At 41.3% G+C, this 24,904-nt stretch overlaps 3 protein-coding genes across 4 annotated transcripts; 2 read left to right on the top strand and 1 right to left on the bottom strand.

Moving 5' to 3' along the window:
- The first annotated feature begins 1,568 nt into the window (after positions 1 to 1,568).
- LOC120424362 (peptidyl-prolyl cis-trans isomerase E) lies at positions 1,569 to 14,550 on the top strand. 2 transcript variants are annotated; one of them, XM_039588457.2, is made up of 7 exons: positions 1,573 to 2,415; positions 2,479 to 2,621; positions 11,736 to 11,816; positions 11,928 to 12,035; positions 12,104 to 12,217; positions 12,341 to 12,516; positions 14,022 to 14,550. In XM_039588457.2, exons 1-7 carry the CDS (start codon positions 1,637 to 1,639, stop codon positions 14,373 to 14,375), a joined length of 1,755 nt encoding a protein of 584 aa, XP_039444391.1. In that variant the 5' UTR covers positions 1,573 to 1,636; the 3' UTR covers positions 14,376 to 14,550. The 2 variants fall into 2 exon arrangements, with proteins under 2 accessions (XP_039444392.1, XP_039444391.1); XM_039588458.2 differs by lacking the exons at positions 11,736 to 11,816; positions 11,928 to 12,035; positions 12,104 to 12,217; positions 12,341 to 12,516; positions 14,022 to 14,550 and adding an exon at positions 8,321 to 8,451 and having other exon boundaries at positions 1,569 to 2,415.
- LOC120424365 (coiled-coil and C2 domain-containing protein 2A) lies at positions 2,631 to 8,245 on the bottom strand. The gene is made up of 5 exons (XM_039588460.2): positions 5,350 to 8,245; positions 4,138 to 4,430; positions 3,613 to 4,080; positions 3,067 to 3,554; positions 2,631 to 3,011 (listed from the first exon to the last, which is right to left on the bottom strand). Exons 1-5 carry the CDS (start codon positions 7,916 to 7,918, stop codon positions 2,708 to 2,710), a joined length of 4,122 nt encoding a protein of 1,373 aa, XP_039444394.1. The 5' UTR covers positions 7,919 to 8,245; the 3' UTR covers positions 2,631 to 2,707.
- Positions 14,536 to 24,001, top strand: LOC120424364 (tRNA-specific adenosine deaminase 1). Its single transcript, XM_039588459.2, has 2 exons — positions 14,536 to 15,456; positions 23,650 to 24,001. Exons 1-2 carry the CDS (start codon positions 14,546 to 14,548, stop codon positions 23,945 to 23,947), a joined length of 1,209 nt encoding a protein of 402 aa, XP_039444393.1. The 5' UTR covers positions 14,536 to 14,545; the 3' UTR covers positions 23,948 to 24,001.
- The last annotated feature ends 903 nt before the right edge of the window (positions 24,002 to 24,904 follow it).

Here is a 24,904-nt window from a genome sequence, read left to right as displayed (position 1 = left end):
TTGGTATTGGTGTGTTTGGGCTGCGCTTCGGCATAAGCTCACAAGGCAGCGCTGGCGTCGCCGTGATTTGGTGGGGTTGATTAAGGACGATGGATTTCAAAAATAATTTGTATGGAGAGTCACGTCTGTTTGTGTGTGATAATAATATCGAAAATCCAGAATATCTTCACAGAGTACTCTGTGATTTCTTTATGAATCCGAAACTCAAAATGCAAAATCTCGAAATACAAAGTGAATTCGCTTATTTGAATGGAATTCTAATGAGCGGATCCAAATTCGCTTATTGGAACGGCTGACTTGCGACTGACAGTTGTCAAAAGCTTGAAACCACGTGTTCGAAAATTGTCGAACATTGGTGTTGAAACGTCAACATCAGGTTGACAACTGGTTTTGACGCTTGAGTGCTTTTTATTTCGAATACGTTCAAATTAGTGGCCTTTCAAATTAGAGGATATTCGAAGTAGCTAAATTCGAATTAACGGATCCGCTCTGTACCGATAATCAAAAGGCCTGATTTCATTTTTTTCTCTTGTTGTTCTAGATACTAAATAAAGTTCTAAAATTCTAAAATTCTAAAATTCTAAAATTCTAAAATTCTTAAATTCTAAAATTCTAATATTCTAAAATTCTAAAATTCTAAATTAAAAAATAATAAATTATACAAATTCTTAAATTATAAAATAAGAATATAAAAATTTTAGAAGTTTTGAATTTTAGATTTTTTTTAGAATGCCTGTCTCTATTTTTTTTTTAATTTTAGTATTATTTAAAATTCTGAAATTTTTATAATTCTTAAATTCTTTTAAAAAAATCTCAAATTCTGAATTACTAAAATTTATTCTTAATTTTTAAAATTCTTAATTAATAAAATTCTTAATTTATGAAATTCTGAATTTCTAAAATTCTTAAATTGAAATCTGAACAAGCCTAAAAAATTCGTGAAATTAACAAAAAAATATAAAACTTTTGAACATAAGAAACTGAGGTTTTTTTTTGTTTAACTCAAGAATTTTTTAAATTTAGATTTTTGAAAATTGTTTTTTTTTAAATTGAATCTTTTTGAATTCAAATTTATCTTTGTTTTACTGAAGTTTTAAAAAAATATTAAAAAATATTATTTAATTTTGTCTTCATGAATCTCAAGTGCAACCCAGTCACGACAATCTAGCAGAGTTCTTACAGAACTGGATATTCTTCCAACATTCTAGCAAAAATCTGGAGTTTTATTTTGGTCCAATAAACCAAATTTTCAGTTTTTGCTTTTTGGGTGTTTTTCAATACCCGTGACTCAAGCTAGGACTCAAGGCGGTTTCAAAAACATCCAAAAAGCGAAAAACTGAAAATTTGGTTTATTGAACTTTTTTTTAAAAAAAAAACTCCAGAAATGTTGCTAGAATATTTTGTGACCGGGAAGCTTTTAAAAGTTCGTGTAAAGAAAATAAAAACATGAATTACAACCAACGCAATTCCAGTTGACCATCCGGAGACCCCTCGATCTATTTAAAGTTGTATCAACATTTTTGAAGAAGGTGTGCCTTCCAGCAAGTTTCCCGATTGTTTACCAACAAGCAACGTTCGTCAGTTCCACCGACGTTTTATTTTCACGGATGTTCCGGATTTCGCGCCTTCAACAGTGATGGCCAACGACAAACGCACCGTGTACGTGGGTGGCCTCTCGGACGAGGTGACCGAAAAGCTGATAAACGACGCGTTCATCCCGTTCGGCGACCTGGTGGACATCCAGATGCCGGTGGATTACGAGTCGCAAAAGCACCGGGGCTTCGCATTCATCGAGTTTGAGAACGCCGAGGATGCGGCCGCCGCCGTGGACAACATGAACGACTCGGAGCTGTGCGGGCGGACGGTTCGGGTGAATGTGGCGAAACCGCAGCGGATTAAGGAGGGCAGCAATAAGCCGGTTTGGTCGGAGGATTCGTGGCTGCAGCAGCACGCGGGGGCCACGCTGGCCAATGGGGAGGGTGGTGGTGGCGGAGGGGAAGGTGATGGGGTGACGACGGGGGAGGAGGTTCAGCCAAAGGAAGCGAAGGCGCCGGAAGAGAAGAAGCGGAATCCACAGGTGTTCTTTGACGTTCGGATTGGGACGAATGACGTTGGGCGGATCATTATGGTGCTGAGGGCGGACATTGTGCCGAAGACGGCGGAAAATTTTCGGGCGCTGTGCACCGGGGAGCAGGGCTTCGGGTTTAAGGGATCGATCTTTCATCGAGTCATTCCGGAGTTTATGTGCCAGGGCGGGGACTTTACGGCGCACAATGGAACCGGGGGGAAGTCGATCTACGGGAAGAAGTTTGCGGACGAGAATTTTACGCTGAAGCACACCGGCTTTGGGGTGCTGTCGATGGCCAACTCCGGACCGAACACGAACGGGTCGCAGTTTTTCATTTGCACGGAGAAGTAGGCTTTGCTGAGCGCTTTTTAGATTGTTTTAAATGTCATAAAAATATTTTGTTATTTCAGAACCGACTGGCTGGACAGCAAACACGTCGTGTTTGGAAATGTAATCAGCGGCGCGGACGTCGTCCGCAAGATGGAACGGTGCGGCTCCAAAAGTGGCAAAGTGAACCAGAAAATAACGATCGTGGCCTGCGGAGAACTGAAAGGTTAGTTGCTGAAGGCAATAAAAGTTCTGTATTTATTTAAACGGCAATGAAGTTACGGTTATTCCGCGATGACAGGTTCCCTGTGTTTAGATTTTTGGGACAAGCGAAACCAGAAATATCCAAACGGAGTAGATGTTGGCGGGGTAGTCCTTAATGTAGACGCCGAGGGCGAATTCGACCTTTTGTTCCGAGTTTAGGTGGATTCCGGTGCTGCGGACTTGCGCTACTAAAGTTGATAGGTTCGTGTACGGGAGGTTGATTGGAAATCCGTTGATTCTGTACGAGATGAAGAGCTGGTTGAACACGTCCATGTGGCGGTCGGTGTTGGCCTCCAGACAGGCGTCCACTTCTAGGGCCGATAGGGCGTAACGGAGTTGGTCGCTGATATACCTAAAACAGACGAAATTTGTCAGATTTTTTTTAATAACGAGTTTTCAAAGCATACCGATTCCAGATCGTCTTCCGGTGCGTTCTCCAAGTTCCAATTTTCTTGATAATCTTCCGCTCAATCGTCCGCTGCAAATCCCGCACCCCGAGCGCACTTTTGTACAGAAATGCAGGTTCGTGAACACACCCGCTGGGAGCTTCCACCGACCTGTTGAACAGCGCCCTCCAAAACCCGGACTTGTGAACGTCAAGCTGGGTCAAAAACACCCGATTCTCCCTCTGGATGTTGCCCCACACGTTCTGCTGGTTAACGATGAAATAAATCCGACTCAGCGGGCAGTACGTGTCGGTGGCCTGGTACCGTTTGCCGCTGGTCGGATCGACGATGTAGAATTCGGCGCCCTCGCGCAACAGGACAAAGGTGCTGTCGCCGGTCAGCAGACTATGCCCCAGAACGAGATACGCGTCGTACTCCAGGCTGAGGTAGAAGCAGGTCAGCAGCACGCCCAAGTCCTTCGGGGAAGCGCACATCATGTGGAGGATTTCCTGCGGGAATCAGACACAATCTTCTTACTAAGCCTTCTAAAATAAACGCGATCTTTACCTTATTGGTCAACCAAACGCCCGATAGCTGCGAGCACGCGTCCGTGTTGTAGTACACCGGAACCAACGCGACGTACCGCCGGATCATCCGCTCGACGGTTTCGTCCAGCACGAACGGCACGTTGACCGGGCCGAGCAGTCGCGTGATGCAAACCCGCTTTCCGCTGAGCAGCGTCACCAGCGGAAGCCGGGCACGCTGCGGAAACTCGTTCCGGTACTCCTCGAACCAGAGGTAGATCCGCGCCTTGGTTTGCTCCAGCTCGATGCATTCCAGCCCGTTCGTGTCGAAGGTGGGTATTTCGACGTTCGGTTCCAGACTGATGAACAGGGAGATGTGCGTTAGCTCCCGCATATCCGGCAGGCTGGAACCGATCAGCATCGAGGTGTACTCGGGGGCTTCCGTTCCGGTGGTAGATCGCGTGTAACCAAACAGGATCGGGGGTGTTTTGATCTCGAAGGTTCCTTCAATCTTAGCAAAGAACAATCAGTTAATACTCAAATTCCACTAAAGAAAAAAAAATCCCACCCTTTGATTCAGATAGATGGTGCTGATCGGAATCCGGAACTGTCCCAGCCACTTGCTCGAAATGCGCTGGTAAACCTCCGTCGGTCGCGCTCGATCGTCTTCCAAAAGATCCTCCATGAACTCGTCGTACAGATCGATACTGAGATACCGGCGGATCTGATCGCTCGAGGCGTCCAACGAAATCGCCAGCTGCTCGTTCCACGTCGGATTTGTTCCGTCGGCCGTGGACGTCCGGAGAACCTTGTCCTTGATCGAGATCGTAATGTACGGTCGAACGTTGGAGGCACGGAAAGCTGAAAAAGAGTTGCTTAGTTGGTTTGAGGAATCTCGAATTTCAACGAATCGAAGCTGCGGTTAACTTTACACAGTAGGGCTGGCCGCTTTGACATTTGTGATTAAGCGGTAATACTTTTAATATTTCAAGTATTATGAGTTATATTATAAGTAGTATTTTAAGCATTTTAAGTATTTTATATATTTTGAGTATTTTAAGTATTTTGAATACATGAAGTATTTTAAGTATTTTAAGTATTTTAAGTATTTTAATTATTCTAAGTATTTTAAGTTTTTTTTTACTGTTAGTATTAAAAATATCTGAAGTATTTTATGTTTTTTAAGTAATTTACGCATTTATAATATTTTTTGGAATTTTATGTATTAGTATTTTAGAATTTTTTATTTTAGAATTTTAGAATTTTAGAACTTTAGAATTTTAGAATTTTAGAATTTTAGAATTTTAGAATTTTAGAATTTTAGAATTTTAGAATTTTAGAATTTTAGAATTTTAGAATTTTAGAATTTTAGAATTTTAGAATTTTAGAATTTTAGAATTTTGGAATTTTAGAATTTTAGAATTTTAGAATTTTAGAATTTCAGAATTTTAGAATTTTAGAATTTTAGAATTTTAGAATTTTAGAATTTTAGAATTTTAGAATTTTAGAATTTTAGAATTTTAGAATTTTAGAATTTTAGAATTTTAGAATTTTAGAATTTTAGAATTTTAGAATTTTAGAATTGACAGCACATGTCCGAATGGTAAATTAGTAAAATTTACTAATATTTTTGTTGGATTGTTGTTTGTTTGTTTGAATTGGTGAACCAAGGATTATTTTTTAGAATTTTTAGCTAAAAAATATTTTTTTTCAGACTTTAAACAAATTTTCCGTCAAATTCACGAAAATTCTCTTTCCGTGTTGTGAAGAAGCTACTTACAAAACTTTGTCGACGAAAGGTTGCTATTCCGCCGTCCAGCCGACGACGCGACCTGATGATCCTCCGAGCGCATCGGAATCCCAAACGCCCGCACCACCGTCACGATTATCTTGAACTGGTTCACATCTGACACCCGGATCGAGGCGCGGCTCATCGGCGATCTTCGCGACGGTTTCAGCGGTCTCCGAGGGCCAAAGATCTCAAGAAACGCCAGACTCAACGAGCCGAACGTGGGGATCTGATCCCCAATCAGCAGGTTATCGTCGATCTTGTCCTGGTTGATCACGTTGCAGTGGTTGGTTATGGTGTCGTACACCTTCTTGAGGTACTTCTTGCCGCGATGGCGCTGCAGATCGATCGGATCCGTGCCGAGCGTTTCGTCGATGATCTTCAGCTCGTCCGGCACCTCGATCTCCCGCTCGACTTGCGGTATAAACTTCAGATCTTTGTACTTCAAGTTGTTCTGGAAGCGCTGACTCAGCATGTTCAGCCGTTCGTTGTTGTTGATCTCGTCTTCCGAGCAAAACGCCAGCAAATCCTCGTTGAACACGAACGCTTCGTCCTTCTCCTGCAGATCATCCTTCTCGTCATCCGAGTCTGCCTCTTCATTCTGCTCCAACGCTTTCATCAACATCTCCGCATCGGAATCGGTTGGATCCAGCAACTGCTCCTCCAGCCACTTCTCGATCAGCTCCTTCGAAAGCTGAATCCTCTTCGGAATGTTCCTCCTCGTCGACGGACTTGGAAAGTCCGACCCTGCTTGCTCCAACCAACCCACCCTCAAGTCAACCTTTCCATTCCGGAACTCGTTCTGCTTGATCAACTTCCCGGAAGTAAACTCGTACTGCACACTCTCCACATCATCAAACAGCTCCGAAGAATTCGGCAACGGTACAAACACCTCCGTCAACTTCAGCTTCTTCAACCGGTTCTTCTCGTACAGCTCGATCTTCATCGATTCCGGAATCTTCGTCGTCAGCTTGATCGAGAACGACGTGTTAAAGTCCACCAGCGAATCGCTCTGGAACTGGCGAGCCTTCGTCGACGCAACATGATTGCCGTCGATGAAGAACTTGATCTTAAAGCGCAAATCCTTCCGCAGGTTCGATTCGTAGCTGCTTTGAGGGTCCTTCTGCAGCGTCAGATCCACAATAGCTTCTCCCGGTCCACGAAACGATTCCTCGAAGGTTTTCTTAAATTCCTGCCGCAATCGGGACAGATCCGGCTTGCGAGGCTTCTGCACTAGCTTGGACTCGTCCGCGTGCTGCTCCAGATCGCGCAGGTACAGCTTGTAGTCTTGCTTCTCTTTTGCATAAAGTTCATGCTCCTCCTCGAGCGTTTCCTCCAGCTCGACCGTGTACCGTTCGTTCCAGCGGGCGCGATCCTCTTCGACGTCGGACACCTCTTCGCTCGTTATGGTCATTTTGAGCCCTTGGTCGGACTTTTTGTCTTTCAGCTCTTTCCAAATCTCCACGATCTGCTTCTCCAGCTGTCGTTCGGCTTTCGCTTCCTTGTAAGCAAGCTTACGCAGCTCGCGTCGTTGGATTTTGTATGAAAAAGATTGCTCCGCTTCATCCACCGTCACACGCCGAAGATCGGCCAACTTTTTCTGCAGTACCGACACGACCTTCAACTTGCGATTCGTGTAGTACTGCTTGTAGAGCTGCTCCAGCTTCAACCTCAGCTTGACCACTTCGTCAAACGAGGGATGATTCTCGAAGCGCAGCTTTCCAATCAGAATCTTGACCGTTCGCTCCATCGGAAGTTGCTCGGTTGTTTGCGACATTGGAATCGGTTCCACGAAGAACGGGGTAAACTTCTTACCGCAGACTCCCTTCACCCGTTTGTCCGTGATGAAGTTCTGCAAGTTCACCAGATCTCCACAAGCATCGAACCACTCTTCCTGCTCCTCCTCGATCAGCCGATTGATCATTCGCGACTTGTTCGCTCCATCCAAATCCGGTTTCACCGGAACCAAACTGCCTGCCCCAGCACTCCCTCCATCCGAATTGACAGTCACTTCCTCGAGCATCCCTCTACCTTCGGGAAGCTCCTTCCCAGGAACATACAACAAATTCCCATCCTCAAACACCATCTTCTCCAGCCGATACCGCTCAATCACCTGATTGCCATCTGTTTGAATGTACGAAGACGCCAAATGACCCGGCGAGTCCGGATCGTTCGCCTCCGACGGAATCGAGGGAGACCTTTCCGCCGCACCATTTCCCAAAGCATCGTAAAACACTTCCGGCACGGCGTCCACGAAGAACAGCACCTCTCGGTCGTACTCGTCCAGCTTGCCCGCTTTCTCGTCCAGTGCGAACCGCTCCAGCGAGTTTTGGATTTCCAGCTCTTCCTGGACGTAATCCGGATTAAGCTGGAGCTTGGCGCGGTGTGGCGTGGAAGCAACCTCTAGGGGATCCGGTTCTGGGGCGATGTCGTCAGGTTCGACTACGCGGGCCGGGCTAGGTTGGACGCTTTTGGCGGCTTTCGGTTGGAAGGACTGCCGGCGGCGGTGGCGGCCACGTGAGCGACGCTTGCGGGGTGATTTTGGCTTTGGGTCGCTCATTGTTTACGGATTTTTGAAAATCGTGGATTTTCTAACGAGGCAGCGTTGTTGAAATTTATTTGTTTGATGAAGCATGGTTTGTATGGGGCTTGGGAGTTGCGTAGCAACCGTCGCTAAAGTGAGTTGCAAACTCCGAACTCAACAGGTGTTTGTTTGGGTGGGTATGGGGTAGCCGGTTTTGCTTAGCAATGGGACCAGCAACAGGTTGTTATAGGTGACTTTAGATAACATGTATTGCCATTAATTGATGCCAAATCAAGTATTCCGAGAATAACTCGTTTTGGTGTTCGTCACAAAAACTTTGCCAAGGAAATTTCAATGGGGAATATGATATTATGATCGTTCGATAGAACGATTCCGAGCCTCATATTAAAAATTTTTTTTTTTAATTTATTCAACTAGCTTTTTGCATCCACCGACCCCTCTGGCTACGACCAGCTAAACGCCAAATTACCGAACGTGTACTGTATTTTTTTTTAGAGAAACTGCGTCGTATTTCTGCAGTGCTTGTCACATGAAGGTAATTTTTCACAAGATCAGACAATTCGACGGTAACATTTCAAAAGGCATCATGTACATTTTGACACTTTCTGGGTTATTGCATATTCTGAAAGTTCTCCTAATAAGCTACCTCTCCACCAAAAATGAGCAAACGTTACTTCAGTAAAGTCTGTTTAATCATGATTTTAAATAAAGTAACATAAACAAAATCTCTGCCATCAGCAGTCCCTGTTTATATAGCCCTGTCATCCTGTCAAATAAAAGACTACATGAACCTCGTGACGAAAAAAAAGCAACACGAAAAAAGCGCCATGTACATTCGGTGAAGAAAAACGAATCATAACAAAGCGCCTCCTTCAATGACAGCAGGGTGATATCGACGTTGGTGATTTCAAAAGAAGTTATGTTTGTTTTTCTCAAATAAAATTACGGAAATAATGTTTTATTGAATTTGGATGATCCAGTATCAATAAAAGCATTGAAAATGGATGCTCAACATTTAAATACGTTTTTCTCAAAATGGATGGTGTGTACATGCTGCTTTTTGAAATGTTTGCATCGAATTAGTTTATTTACTAAAAAGGAAACTGGCTAGTTGTACAATTTAATGCTAAAATTGAAAATTTTTAGAATGTTTTTCTAGCTTTCTTTTCCTTTCTCTTCTATTATTTTGATAAAATATTTCTAATCACCAAGATTTCAATTGTTCTGAGAAAAGGAAAAATAATCTATAGTCTGCTTTAATTTAATTGCCCAGATTTTCAGAAAAAATACTAGCGCGGCGCTCACTTGGCCTGCACTATAACAGTTTGCAGTCAATTAGAACTTGGTATGGTGGAAATTGCTGCCAAATGTTCTGTTAACAACAAAATTGCAAAATATTATTGATATAATTGATTTTTAGCAATTTCTTAAATGATGAAAGCAAAGCCGATCGCAAACTTTTTTCAGTCAGTTTCGAGCGACTCAACGAAATCGGTCTCTCTGAACCATTAGCTGTACTACCCGATTGGAGTGAGAGGGAGAGCAAAGAGAGAGTGTTCACTAGCGATCGGTATGGAAGTGACAAACGGTAGGAATACATCAGGGCAGTTTTTTTTGTCGCGCTAGATTATGGGTAGGTATCATTATTTTTTGGTTTTTTGATACTGGACATGAAAATTGCTATTTCGACAGTTACATAACTTAGAGTGGCCAGTGCCTTCAAGGAAGGTTCCGCTGGGAAAACCGGGTTTTTTTTCGTTGTCTTATTTTGTTTTGTAGAACTAAAGTATGACATGACCTCTAAAATACGCTAAAGTGATTAAGAAATTTTAAATCCAACATTGCGGTGGCAACATATTGAGAAAATGCATTCGATAATTTTAAAAGTAATCAACCATTAAAGTTGGTCGAAATGAGGGCGCAGAATCCTAATTCGATGTTGAAAGCAAGAAAATAAAAATAAATACAAGAAAACATATGGCGTCCCATACAAACCTTCGGACAATCGAACTTTGGATAATCGAAACTTCGGATGATTAAGTCTGGACTGTAAACGTTAAGAGCTTTGTGCAAAGTTGTTTGTCAAATTGGTCATGAGTAACATAATCACTTGTTAACCAGGCCGCACCTTTTTTGACAGGTTGATCCATCTTATGGTACGTTCGTTTGAAGAGCCGGTGCGGCACTCGTCGGTGCCAGTTTTGGTTCAATCGAACGTCATTTGTCAGTGTTCGTGGAACTCACATGAAACTGAAAAAATATCGAGTGCGGCACTAGAGATTCAGTTCCAAGATGGTGGCGAAACTCGTGCGGAACTAGCGCGAGTTTCTTCAAAGAAACACTTTGACAGCTCTGAGTGCGGCACTCAGTGTGGAACTAGCCATCAAACGAACGTACCATTAGCAAATATTGGTCAAATCATTAATGACCGATTCTCAGCGAAGCTACACCAAAATGTCACTTTTTTAAATTTTCAATGTGATTTTTTAAATGAAAGATTTAATTTTTATTATGATTCAATGATTGAAATATCCTATAAATGCGTTTTCTTACCTTAAAAGCCAAAAATATTGACCAAATATGGTCTACAAACCATTGAACGGGAGAGGAGTTTTTTCATAAATCTGCTCCTTTCGTTGTCCCGTCACGCAAAGAAATGGCTGGCAAAAACTCAAATTTCAACCAATTCGTTCAGTTCAAGGAGCAAAAGATTCGTTTTTCAATTTGTGATAATGTGTAGAAGAGCAAAAGTTTAAAAAAAAAATCAAACTGGCAAAACTGTAGCGATTGTTTTGGTGTGCCTTTTAAAAGTCCAGTTTTACGATGTTGTCCCGTCACGCTACATTTTGATTATAGGGGAAGCACAGGTACTATATGGTTTATTCTACATAACATTTGTTTGTAGGAATATTAATTATCTTTCCAAATTTGTAATAACATTGGGGGGTTTCTTCTTTTGTTTTGCCACTACAGCCAAAACGATGAAAAAACCTGGGATTTTTTTTAAAAGGAGCCGAAGAATCGGTCCAATGTCTCTGAAGCAAATTTGTAGCAATTGCCTCTCATCTCACTTCTAACGGCCATTTCAAACCACCAACTTCCATTCTATGTTCTCTTTTCCTAGCCAAATGTCCATGATTATAATTCTCTCTTTTTCCCTGGTTCCCGTCCTAACTAAAATTCGTTTTGTATGTGTGACATCGGTTGAAACCTGTTGCATTACATGTGTGTTGACTTCTAGTCATCGCCCGACACCGTTCTGCCCAAGTTCTTCTCTATATCGTGACAGTTCCGAATCGATTCGGTATCAGTTTACGTTTGTTTTCCGCCGATTGAACACACGGGTTCCCGGTCACCCTCCGCGCGCACGTTCCTTAACCAGAGTGAATTGTAAGGTTTTGACCCTTCGTCGAGTGGTTCCTTGGTCCGCGTGTGCTGTGTATAGAAACGGTGTGCAATGATGAACAAGGCGATTAAGCTCAACACAGGATTCAGTATTCCATTGATTGGATGTAAGTACCGGCAATGATTTGGGATTGGCAGGACTTGTGCGGTTCGGTTGGATTAGGTAACAAGGGATGGATTCATGCATGCTCTCGTGGGCCTTAAAACCACAAACATTCTGGAGGTTCTGGGCTTAATTACGAAATACAAAGGAGAAATTACTTATTCATTCAGCTGCATGTAAATCGATTTCGATTTCACAGTGTGTGGCCTTGTATACAAACCATTCTGGGTTGGCTAGAACTCTCTCCATCGATCTACCATATATCACTGTTAGTCGTTGAATTTGAATAACATTCAAATGCGAGTCATTTACCTGCATTTACAGTTGGTACCTACCAAATCCGCGGCAGCCAGTTGATCTACGACTTGTTGGATTACGCATTGAAGGCAGGCTATCGACACATTGGTGGGTAACTCTTCGCAGAGGTCGCCGCGGCCAAGCGGCTTTCCTCATCGCGCACAGACTTAATGAAACCAACTTGCCCTTCTTTTTCGTTTGCTTTCTCGCCAACCGTAGACACCGCCGTGTGCTATCGTAACGAGGCGGACATCGGAACCGCCCTGAAGACGTTGCTTCCAAAGTACAACCTCAAGCGGGAGGACATTTTCATTACGTCCAAGATCAGTAAGTGACGGCGTTGACCCTTCTTCCCAAATCAAGCTTAAACCACATGCTCTTCCCTTTTCCACCAGTCCCCCAGCTCAACCAGGGCGAGCACTTTGTGGAGGAGCTCGTGCTGAAGTCATTGGCCAACTTACAAACGGAATACATTGACCTTTACCTCATCCACTGGCCCGGCGTTAGCGGTAAGTCCGGTCGTACGGGGCGTGGTCTTAGACTTCTACTTTTAAAAGTGTAGAAAACGAGTGTAAAACGCAAAAATACGTCACTTGAGAATCCTGGCTCAGAGAAGAATCCGTTGTTTGCAGGGCTCCAGGTGTCCCATCCGGACAATGTCAAGTACCGTCGGTGCACGTGGAACGTGCTGGCCAGGATGCACCGCGAGGGCAAGTGTCGCTCGATCGGGGTGTCCAACTACACGGTGCGCCACATCCGGGAGCTGCTGGCCGAGTGCAAGGACGGGGTGCTACCGGCTGTGAATCAGGTAGATGAATGAACCGATTTGATGGGGAGAGGGAGGGGTTGTTGAACTTAACGAATAGACCGAATAGACTCGATTGAGGTACAATGGAGGAGGGAACAACTGGAAATAACACAAGCAGACTGAAAATGAAAAAAAAGTTACTACACATTCTCAATTCAGGGGGAAGCATAAACTTGAATGTCCTCAGACTCACGTGCAAATTAATTTAAAAACTAGAAAGGCCGACTGTTTTTCCCTCAATGTGGTGTATGGATAATCTCCGCCCTTGAACGGGACTCTGGAGACCTACTAGTGTATATGCTTCCCTTTAAGTGTGCACAACAACCATGGAAGTTGTTGTCTTCTTATTCCAAAAATGTCAAACTTACGGACCCAATTACTCAAAAAAGCCTGTCTCGACTTTTATCTTCAGATTATTTGTTGACTTAAATTTCTTAAAGCTTCAACGCCATCCACTTTTCATTCTTTCTTTTAAAAAATAACGATTTATATTTAATGATCGATTACAATACTTGCAACTTTTAGCGAACAGTAAATTGGTTCCACTTTGACAGTTCAAAATTGAGACCGCTTTGCGAACCACTATTCAGCACTCAGCTTATTGATTACAAAATTTCGACATTGTTTGTGATAGGTGACAGAACACTCAAATCGTTTATATTCTACTTTCGTTCGTTTCACACACAAACGAATGAGTGCTACGCAGGGCTTGCGAAATTTCGACTTTTTTGGTGATAGCTGACAGAACACTCCAATCGTCTTCACCACGACAACCTGATTTTTACATTCTACTTTCATTCGTTTCACACACAAAGGAATGAGTGCTACGCAAAGCCACTCACACAGTTATTGACTTCCATCTAGAAAAAAATTCGCTCAGAGAACGGTCGTTTGACATTCTACCGAGATTCCGATCATCTCTCCCGTGATCGCATTCAAATGACTTCTGTCATTAGGCAGCAAACACACGGAAGAGCGAGACGAAAAACGAGAGAAAGAGAAAGAGCACGTTGTCTCGTTAGGGCGGCTGCTTGAGTAGTTATCATTTTTCGTTCGTTTCGTCTTTTTGTTTACGTTCACCGACCGTCGCCAAGCAATGACGATCATGATAGTTACTGCGTGACAGCGATCAAATTTCGTTTTCGGAAATGATCGCTGACAGAAAGTTCTTTCAAATATCGAGCAGTCCCATTCAGTGACAGATCCCTTTTCAAGCATTGGGCCTTACTTGTATTTGATATGACTAAAATAACCAAGTGTTTGAGATAAATACACAAAAATGTATACAAACGTTTTAAATGTAGACAATTTTTTCTCTTGGTTATGTTATGAAAGCGATTTTAAATTTAAAGAGATTATTTGAATAATGTTGAATGGTCCACGCATTTATTTTTTATTTACTTAAGAATTTAAATTCTTACCAGCGTACACTAGCCATGACTTTAAAATGATTTTATTTTGTTGTTGTTTTTAAATCTGTTATTTTTGTTCCTATCCCGTTCCAGGTTGAGTGGCACCCGCAGCACTACCAGCCCGAACTGCTCGAGCTGTGCCGCGCCGAGGGAATCTTCCTGCAGGCGTACTCCTCCCTGGGAACCTCCGGCAGTACCCAGCTGCGGGAACACCCTACGGTGGCCGACATCGCCTCTCGCCTAGGTCGTTCTCCGGCCCAGATTCTGCTCCGTTGGGCCGCCCAACAGGACGTGGGCATCCTGCCGAAAGCGAGTTCGCAGGCGCGTATTGAAGAGAACATTGCGCTCGACTTTGAGATCCCCAAGGAGGACATGAGCCTGCTGGACGAGCTGAGGAAAAGCAGCGGCGCGAAGAAGTACGCCTGGGATCCGACCCCGGTCGTTTAGAAACGAATCTGTTGTTGTTCTCACACGTCACGTGGTGCCTTTCGTTTGCATTTTTTGTTTTAAATCATTCTTATACATTTTTGCTGAAAGCTTATTTAAGTCGGTGTACTGTGTACGGTTTTAAGAAGTAGAACGAAAATATAATTTTTATTTTGCTAAAGCTAGAAACAATGGATGCAAAGTTGGCTAATTTAATCTCGAAAGTTTGCCTTGCAAAGTTCAACAGTTTGCCAAAGACTGGAAAGCCGAAAGCAGAGTACGAGTGGAGCATTCTGTCCGCGATAGTCTTGGTGGATGCGGCCAAGGCAGGTGACCCCAAAGTAGTATCGCTTGGCACCGGAACAAAGTGTTTGGGCGCAGATCAACTTAGTGAAAAGGGAGACATTCTGAACGACAGCCATGCGGAAGTCATGGCTAGAAGAGGATTTTTGCGTTTCCTTATGCAACAGATGACGAGTGCTTTGAAGAATGGATCGAGTATTTTCGAGTTCAACTCTGAATCGAGGAAGTTCTCGTGTAAGTCCGGAATATCGTTCCACTTCTTCACTACCCACAGTCCATGTGGAGATGCAAGCATCTACTCTGAAACCAGTCGATCATCCGACGAGCCGTCTCCAAAGCGAGTCAAACTTTCCGCTGAAGGAATGACCGGTGGCAAACTACTTTCCCCGTCAGCCTCGGATGCGATGGCCCAGGACGTAGGCAAAATCCGAACGAAACCCGGTAAAGGCGTCCGCACCCTATCCCTGTCCTGTAGCGACAAAATGGCTCGCTGGGCCATTCTCGGAGTGCAGGGATCGTTGCTGATGATGCTTCTCGATCGGCCAATCTATCTGGAAAGCGTCGTCATTTGCGACGGAACGGACTTCTGCAATGAGGCAATCGAGCGGGCGCTATGGAAGCGATGGGATCCGGATGTGGTGGAGGGTGCGCTGCGTGAGCCATTCCGACAGGTCAAACCGACGATTGTGGCCGCCAGCAACGGGTTGATGTTTCAGTTTAGGAAAAATCGACCCGTTTGTGGCGGTGGAAAGTTTCAACCGGCGCCGGGAGGAATCGTTTGGTGTAGCGATGTGGAGAGGTAAGTCTTGGATGTCATTTAGGTTTCTTCGTGATCTTGTCGCACGTGTATTTTGGGTCATATTGAGTTAGGCTCTGGTTGTGCAGATTTCAAAACCTCAGCTTTTGACCTTGACACATTTTAATATATATTTAGGGTTTTGTCCCTATTTTGGCCCTACTAAACAGAGCGCGCTTTTAATTTGATGTATTCTCAAAGGCTGTTATTGGCAGTCTAGCACTGACGTAGTCAGTGAGTCTAGATTATATTACATTTTTAATGCAAATTTTTGTACTTAATCACATTTTTTGATAAAAAAAACCTTATGTCGCTGTATAAGCCAGAAAACTAAAACATTTTTTGTCCCTATTTTGGGTTTCTTGCTTCTAGGGTGTGACCTTCAATGTGCCTATTTTCGACCTACCTTCTGATTGGTTGATATCTCGAAGTAGGTGGCGAACATTTTTGACGTACGGTTCAGCCCCACAAATTCGTTCGACAAACATGCAAAATCATTGTGATGTTTTAAAAGCCACAAATCAATATTAGAATGATTGGTTTTTTTTTTCAAAAAACTTAAAAATTTTAATGAAAATAGAAGTTTGATCAACTAAAAACCATTTGAAAGTAGGCCCAACAAATTTAGGGAGCAAACACATTTGTTTTGAAAAAACTTAAAATTTTTAATGAAAATAGTAGTTTAATCAACTGAAAACCATTTAAAATGCATTTCCTGCGTTTATAATTATGTTTTGCATGTTTAAAATCCTTTAACAACATTTAGATCTTTTATGAAATACCAGTGTACAGTCCCCAAAGACTTTTTTTTCGTGAAAAAAAAAAATTCCCTCAATAGGTACATAGATATTTTGAAAAATAATGATAAAATGCATTTAAAAAATCTGTTTGCCTTATTCACTGAGGAAAGGCTATAAAATCACTTGGAAATGAACGTTTTGATTTGACCGCCTAGACCCACCTTCATTTATACTTATCGACTCAGAATCAAATTCTGAGCAAATGTCTGTGCGGGGATGTTGATCAAAAAAATGCACTTGATTTTCTCGGCTTTGGCTGAACGAATTTTGTCCGGATGTGGTTCAATCGGTTCACTTTCAGGTCCTACAGCTTGGTATTGAAATTGTTCAGTTTCATTTAGCCATTTAAAAGTTATGATAAAAAAGCTATTAAAACGACTACAAAAAATTGTGATTTCAAACCTCAAATGGCCGGGTCTGATCGCCAGAAAAAGCCGTGTAGAGGGATGCCATTTTCTTCAAAGGCGATGTCTATATCTGGAGTTTTTTTTGATTAGGTCCTATAAACATATGAAAGACAATAGTTTATTGGTCCTTTTCAAAAAAAACTCTAGATATATTCTAGACAAAAAGTCTGTAGGTAGTTTGTTTATTTTTTTATTCATAACTTATTTTTATCAGGACCATTTAGGTGCGGCGCTCACGTTAGGGGGGTGGTTCGAATCATCCTATAAATGAGAGGAAGGCACTAGGGCGTCCAATTTTCCCGGGTTTTGAATTTCCCGGGAAACGGGAAAAATATTTTTTGAATCCCGGGAATTCCCGGGATCCCGGGAAATTTTTGCAGCAGTCATAAAATCTATGTTTTCATTATATTTGTTACGTTTTTCTAGCTTAAATCATAGAATTACCTCAAAACCAGAATTTTGAATATATTTCTTTTATTTTTTTATTTACTACAAAAGCTTATACAATTTCATTGAAAGTGCCTAAAACAACAAGAAATAAAATTATACCAGACAATGTAACACTTTGGATAAGTTTAGAATTTTATGTTTTGTATGTAAAAACATATTGACGTAGACTTACGTCTTTGTCGAAGGTACTGGGGTGTCATTCCAAAAAACCCGGGCCGAAGGCCCTGGAATATTGCGTCATCCGTCAATCGCTTATATCTACCTTCCCTCAAATCGAATCGGCACGATTTTGGTTCCATTCGATTCGAAAATTATTCAGCAATTTGCTATAAAACTTTCATTGTTGGCAAAATAATTTAACTGTTGAAACAATTGAATGTTTTAAAATGTTTTCAAAATGCAGAGGTTTTGCAAGCAAAATGAGCGCTTCCCACTCACGGACGGGAATGTCAAGTACCTATTTTGAGGGGAAAATCATCCGAGCAACGCAACCGAGTGTCGGTCGCGAAAAAGGAGGGGAAGTAGCGGACCGAAATCATATATAAGAACGCGCGCTCAGCCCATTCTATCATTCACGTCTCAGACGTCGGACCGGCAGCAGCAGCAGCAAAGCTCAGCCCAGAGCAGCAGCAGGAGAGAGAGGGACCAGAACTGGAAAAGAAGCGCGCATCGCCTTCTCGTCGTCACCGTCAGCCAGTTGCCTCTCGATGGCCGGACCGTTTGGATCTTTCGTGGTTGCCGTGGTTCGGAGTTGCCTCACTCCCCGTCCCTCGTCCCACCCGGGACGAGGCATCAACAAGATGAGGCGCGCGCCTGCTGCCTTCCGCCGAAAAGTCTCTCGTGGGTCAAGCCGTGGTTGTGAAACAATCAGGACATCCAACTAGCTCGTCGCATTCGCGGCGAGTGCTTCTGAAAGAGTTCATCGTGTCCAATTCTAAACTATTGAAAGAGTTGCCCTCATCCCTCGTTCCATCGGGGACGAGGAAGTGAGCTGCAATAATTTCAATTTAAATTTCAGTAACAAATTTTGGTCTTCGGGGGCAACGGAATGCACAGCTTTCTGAGGCTGCTCTCGCCCCCAACCTCTCTGCCCTCCCCCCCATTCTGCTCTTAGCATTCTTGCAAAAATTCATCCAATGCTCTCGTTTACCTTCAAAATCGATAATTATGTATTGATTCATGCCCAGAAATGCTAAAAGTTTATTAATCTTTTTAACCTTATTGAAAATTTCGAACAATTTCATTTTTTCGAAAGTGTCGAAAGTTAAACAATTTGCTACCCGATTTGATTCTCACCAAACGCACACATCTAAACTTTACGTAGTCTACGCCATTCCGGTTATGTCTGTGACATAACTACTTTGACTTTTTTAAAAATTATCTTTAGGTCACTACCAACCAACTACCAACTGGGAATAATCGGGACTGCAGTCTGAATAGATACAGGAGATTTTAGAATTTGGAAATAATTTTTAAAATATTATGCTTTTTTCAAGTTTTAAGTCATAAATATACGTGAATATAATAATAAGTCTTTTTTTTAAATAAGTAGAAAATATCTAAGGCGCAAAACATTTTGCGGATCTGTAAACAAAAATTCGAACAATTTTCCCTGCCAAATTAATGCTGTTATATGCCGAATACAAATTTTAATGCTTTAAAATGCTTATCGATTACTAATTTCCACAATCAAATCTGAATTTCTAGACCAAAATTTGATATGTTTTCAATTTCGGGAATTCCCGGGACAAAATATGAAATATCCCGGGATTCGGGAATTCCCGGTTTTGGAAAATTCCCGGGATTTTTGTCCCGGGAATTCCCGGGATGGACGCACTAGAAGGCACCAAACACCTAAAGGTGGATTAAGTAACGTTTTTCATCCAAATACATAAAAATTGTAAATGTATACAATTTCAGAATTTTCTTTTAATTTTTTTTAAATAAATTAAATAATGGCGAATTTTTTTGGGAGCGAAACTTACAACTTTGCTAAAGACACCAAATCGGAAGAAAATGTTTTCCTGAGTAACAGGATTTGTATTTTTTTTAGAAGCTCTTCACGTTTTTTGTGAAAAATTGGTAATTTCCTTATTATGTTTAAAAAATAAAATATTGAGACAAACCTTTCGACCAAACTTGAATGTTCTTTTCGCGTGAACCCACCATCAATCAATTTAATGCAGTTGGGAACCTGACAGAAATTTGCATTTGAAGCAGGATATTACTGCATCAGCTTGCTGCACATTTAATTACAACGCTCGCCAAATTTCCTATAGCTCGTTGCGATGTAAGCACAATCAAACAAATTGAATTGCTCTGAGCTGCTTGGTGGTACGAAAATGTACCTCCAGGATCAACCTCCAGAAGAGGGTACCTTTGCAAACGTTTCTACCGACCTAACTCGTGCAGCATTTTCCAAACAACCCCTCGCCCAACGTGTTGAACTTTCACTTCGTCAGTCACTCAACCGTGGCCAGAGGGTCCATTAGTTCCACAAGAAGTGCCCGGTTTGCAGTATCGCCGTCAGCCATCGAGGTTTCCTTCCCCCGTGGGTGGAACTCCGCTTTTGGCGTTCCGAGGGAGGTTGACTGAGCTGAGCAAAAAGCGCATAATAATTATCGCAGTCTCCAATTAGATTATACGCTTTATTTGCTGCCTGATTGCGGGCGAATGATTTTCTTATTTCCCTTTTCTTAACCTTATTTATGCAGGTCCAGTGACCTGCGGGGGAGGAAGGGTCCGTTCATGCAGCTTCTACGACCACGGTTTTATCCGTGCAGAATAATGAATGCTTTCACCTCGGGGTGCAATTACTTGATTAATGCATAGAAAATATTTATAAGTGAGGTCAAGTATTTTTTGATTCCTCGGAAAATTTACAGTAAAGCAGGTGATAAACATTTTGAAATTCTAAATGTGTCGTAAAGTGCCCAATTTTTTTTGATGATGTAAATAAAATATTTTTTCTTTGGAAATCATTGCTTTGATTTGTTTAAATAATTTTTCAATAGAATAATGAAGATTCGAAATTTATATATTGGTTTGTACCATGCAGAGTTGGAACTACCTAAGAATTTAAAATTAAGCTAGTGAACTTCTCTTATCCACGAAAGTGATAGGAGGTTAAACACGACCCAGAAAAAAATTTCAGTAAATGATTTTTTTCGTGAAATTTACGGTTAACTTCACTAAAATTTCTTTATTTCGTTTTTTTACAGACATCTCGGATCAATTTTCTACTTAGAAGTAGTAATTTTGGCCCGATAGTTGATATTTGTTGAGGTATTACGCGAATGAATTAGTGAACCAAACTTTAGCGGTTAAATCCTCTGACAAACATGTAGGAGAGGAATTCTTTACGATATCGGCCGATTTTGTGCATTTTGTTGTTGTATTTTTGGTTTGGCTCAAATTTTGTGGAGGCCTTCCCTTTGACTTAAGTAGCCATTTTGAATCATTGGTTTGCCCATACAAGTTTTCGTACAATTTTGGCAAAATGGTACGTAAATATTTGAAAATCTGTATCATCTTTTGAAGTAATTTTCTGATCGTTTAGGTATCTTCAGCAAAGTTGTAGGTATTGATGAGGACTATCCAAATTAACATTTAAACAAAAATACAATTTCCAAAAATCCGCATTTTTTATTTCTGAAATGTTTTGAAAGGTTTCAGGGGGGAAAACCCACAGCTTTTGAGCAATAGAGAGCCATCTCACTGAATACAGTTTTTAATGTTAAATCGAATTTGCAATCGAAAAGTACTGTATAGTGTATAAGTTTCGAGATATGGCCACTTAATGTTTGATTTCAACTTGGTTCAACCTGGTTGCTGTCACATCGGTAGAACTTGAGATTCAAAAAGAGGGATTTATACAGTGCTGCCTCTAGCGGTGGAGAGCTCCAACTTTTATAACAGATTTTATAATAGATTTAACCGAGGGGTTGATCAACAGCACGATTTTTTCTCCAGCATGAGCAAATAACTCGAAACACAACTTTAGAACCCCTTGACTGAAAGAAACTGGAATAAACTGTTATACACATGAAAGAAAACAAAATCGTAGCTGGCCAAGCAAAAAACAATTTTCAAATGTTTACAAATTTCCGTCCATCTTCAGAAACCATTTTCGTTCATATTCCATTGCGTCCTTAAAGGAACGGATTTCCATTAAAAAATATATAATCTGAATAGAAAATGTTTTGTGTGATCATTGCTTGATCGAGAACCGGGGAAGTGCCAGCTGAATGGATTGTTTTCCGGTTGTTGGGGATAGTTGGATCTTTTACGAGATTTATTTTTATGATTCTTGTACCAAGAAAACATAAGTTGAACTGAAATAAACATTACGCTTAAAAGGTAGGTTAGTTATTTTTTTTTTTTAAATGGTTCAACGATACAATTTTAATGGGTTCCCAAGTGATCACTTCCGTTATCTTAGTTGATGTCACCAGGCCAAATTTTTTCAACTTTCAATTTGTAATCTTGTTGGGATAGTTGTTTATGGAAGATGTTACGCAAAACGCTTAACATTGCGCGGGATGGCCAGTTTAACGGAAACACCATTTCACTCAATTTTTAGTTGATAAAAAGATGCAAATCGTGATGAGCTTGTTTGTTTTGATTCGTTGCTACGAATGTCAGTCTAACTGGTATACATTTTCTTTTCTGAGATCGTAGTGTGCTGAGAAATCATCCAGGACAAATTTATCGTAGAACACTAATGAACTGATTTCTCGTCACACTTTTTGAACAGAAATTTGTTCAGAGTTCCACGGATGTGTTGCTGTGATAAAACGGATAACAGAAAATCAAACAGAGTAGTTCTCTACGATTTCGCATTTTTTATGTTATTTTTAGATTTTATTTTTTTATTCTGATGATACTTTAGAGTCATTTTGAAAAAAATATTTTTCCATGCAAGTCCCATATAATTTTGGGGACTGGTCCTACAAAATTGGTATGCAAATATATTTAATTCTGTATCTTGTGAAAATATTTTCTGATCGATTTAGTGTCTTCGGCAAAGTTGTAGGTTATGATTTAGATTTTTCGGAAAAAATAGGTACACGGAAAACAATTCTGATTTTTTTTTAATGACTTTTTATCATCAAAAGTTGATATATTTTTTTTTAACGGTGCTTCTGCACTCAGATTTTTGGCACACACATTTTTTTTTTATCTTCAAAACTACGGGAACTATCGATATATTTTTTCATTCATCGTCATGAGTTTTCGTTCGATGATATAAATTTCGATTCCCTGACAATATTTTGACAAAATTCCTTCTACAAGTTGTTTAGAATAGTACCCTACACACGCTGATTTATTTTTGGTAACGATTATCCCATTCCTTGTAAAGTTATGGAAATCGTAATTAATCAATGATTGCCAACTTGGACGGCAATGATTGTTCCACAAAATTATATAAATTTTGAAACACGTTTGATTTAGACCAAACATTCTTTCTGTGGCTTCAAGAAGGCAACAACCGGCACATGCTGATTCATTTTGGTGAATAAATTCGTTAAATTGAATTCAATACAGAGCATTTTAGAGTGATGATCAACTTTCTTCGAAAATGATCAACGGCTTCAACTTAAGCTACTACATATTTCTATAAAGAATTACAACAAAATATGTCAATTTTTACAAACAAGTAATTTCAGGATTAAGTCCGTAAGTTCTAAAATTTTGAAATAAGAAGACAGCAACTTCCTTGGTTGCTGTGTACCATTAAATCGAGTTTTTTTTTTGGAAAATAACGAAAATCTGAAAGACAAATTATCTTAAGCCGATAACAGAAATGGGCCGAGAAAGGGTATGTTTCCCCTCAACATTGCATTCTAGAAGAGCTTAATTTTAATGTCATCATCTTGAGATTGCATCGCTTTGCAGCAATGTTTGGTTTGGATGTGTTCAATAAAATCAGCAATGCTAACATAATATTAGCCTCTTTCCTTTGCTCTACTATCAAATGCTTGGGATGATAAAATTACAAGTTTTCATTAGTATAAAAAAAACTTAAAAGATTGCGTCATAATCTCACAAAAGCCCTCCCCCCTGGATGATTTATTTCACAAACTTATATAATGAGAACTTCTTATCTGAGGGTGCTCATCTACCATTCAGTTTGCACCAACTCTCCTCAACGAGACGCAATTCATATAAAACATCAACCACACCAACAGGCAACAGACTACGAGTTGAGTCCTTTTCCAATTTTGCGGTCTTAATTTTCTTGATTCAACCGCCACTGCCAAAGGAAGATGAGCATAATTATTTTCTGTCCCGCACCTGCTCTGACCTCGGACTCCCTACGTATACCTGGTGGCACTTTCCCACTGCAATCTCACCTCTCCGCGCTGCAATGTAAAATTGTGCTCTTCACAACTCGCTTTTTCCTTCTAATTAATGCTGGATAATTATTTTTCCCATTTTCTTTCAATTTCTCAACTCCCCTTGGACCACTCGACGGCGACATCTCCTTGGACTCGGCAAACATCAAAACCATCGACGTCTTCTGGGAGTTACTTCAGGAACGCGCTGGAGGTGGAAATTGGTGGCCGCCGGCAGGGCGTTACCAAGAAGATGCTTGCCACTCCGGCAGCCCGGCTCAAGATATCGAAAATTGAATTATTTGCCACGTTTGCAGCGGTTTGGAAGGCGGCGCCAGGTTCCGGAGCTGACATGGACACTTTGCGGTACGTTGACGTCAAGAACCGATCCCGCCCGTACCGGGAGCAGTGGGATGCACTACGGGTCGCCGTGTTCTCGGAGTGGAGTGCCAAACCGAGCAGCTTGTTAACTTTTGACCTTTGTTCGGGGGGCAAGTGAGGTGGGTGTTTGTTGGATATTGGGTTTTCTCAAATAAATGAGTAGAAGTCTGCACGTTTCTGTGAGTGGTTTAATTTTAATTAATATCACCGTCCTGACTGATCTACGTTCGAAAACGTTGGTATGTTGAATACATCGGAGCTAGACTGTTCAATAACCTGAGGTAAGTAGACAATCCGGGATTTTTCAGAAAAAAAAGTAAATCTTTCCCAGTTCCTGAGGGGAACACCCTTGAAGAGTATCGGGGCCGGCATTTACAAAGCGGATTCAGTGGCAATTTCATTCTCAACTTAAAGATAACATGTTAAGGTTAATGCTAAAATTCCATAGGTCGCCTTCCTAAGGTGTCGTGATAAGGTCCAGTTTGTGACGATACACTACCTTCCCTTTACTAAGCAATCGAATCCAGAAGGGAAACGATCACCAGTTGTGTTGGTCCGAGCCGGAATTTGAACCCCGATCTACCGCTTACTAAGCGGGAGCGTTACCACTAGGCTACGTGGTTCGGTCTTTCTTTTTTTTCTTTTTTACCAAAAGATGCGCAAGGATCTGGCCTACACGCCAATAAAGTTGAAAATAAACGCTTCAGTGGCCAAGTGACATTTTTGGAAAAATCTTTTTTTACGGGTTAAATTCCATTTAAAATTCAAGTGCAAATCACCAGCTCCTGTTACGTCCAACCAAGCTAATATTTTGGTATTTGGCTTAGTATGCCCACCGGAACAAACCCTTGAATGCCTGCAAAGAAGTCATTTTTGTTACACTCTAATATTTATATTTCTACTTCTGGTCAATATTTCGAACTGGTCTCTCATGCTCATGCTCATGCTCATGCTCTACTTCTGATCAATATTTCGAACAACACGCATTAAACGTAAAACTTCAAGCGTTTTACTGGTTGCGTCAACCATGACAATCAAGTTTAAAGACGAAGTTCAAAATTTTGTTTGTTTAAAA

Source organism: Culex pipiens, chromosome 2 (assembly GCF_016801865.2).
Source record: "Culex pipiens pallens isolate TS chromosome 2, TS_CPP_V2, whole genome shotgun sequence".
NCBI lineage: Eukaryota > Metazoa > Arthropoda > Insecta > Diptera > Culicidae > Culex > Culex pipiens.
This window is presented reverse-complemented; position numbering and strand designations above follow the sequence as displayed.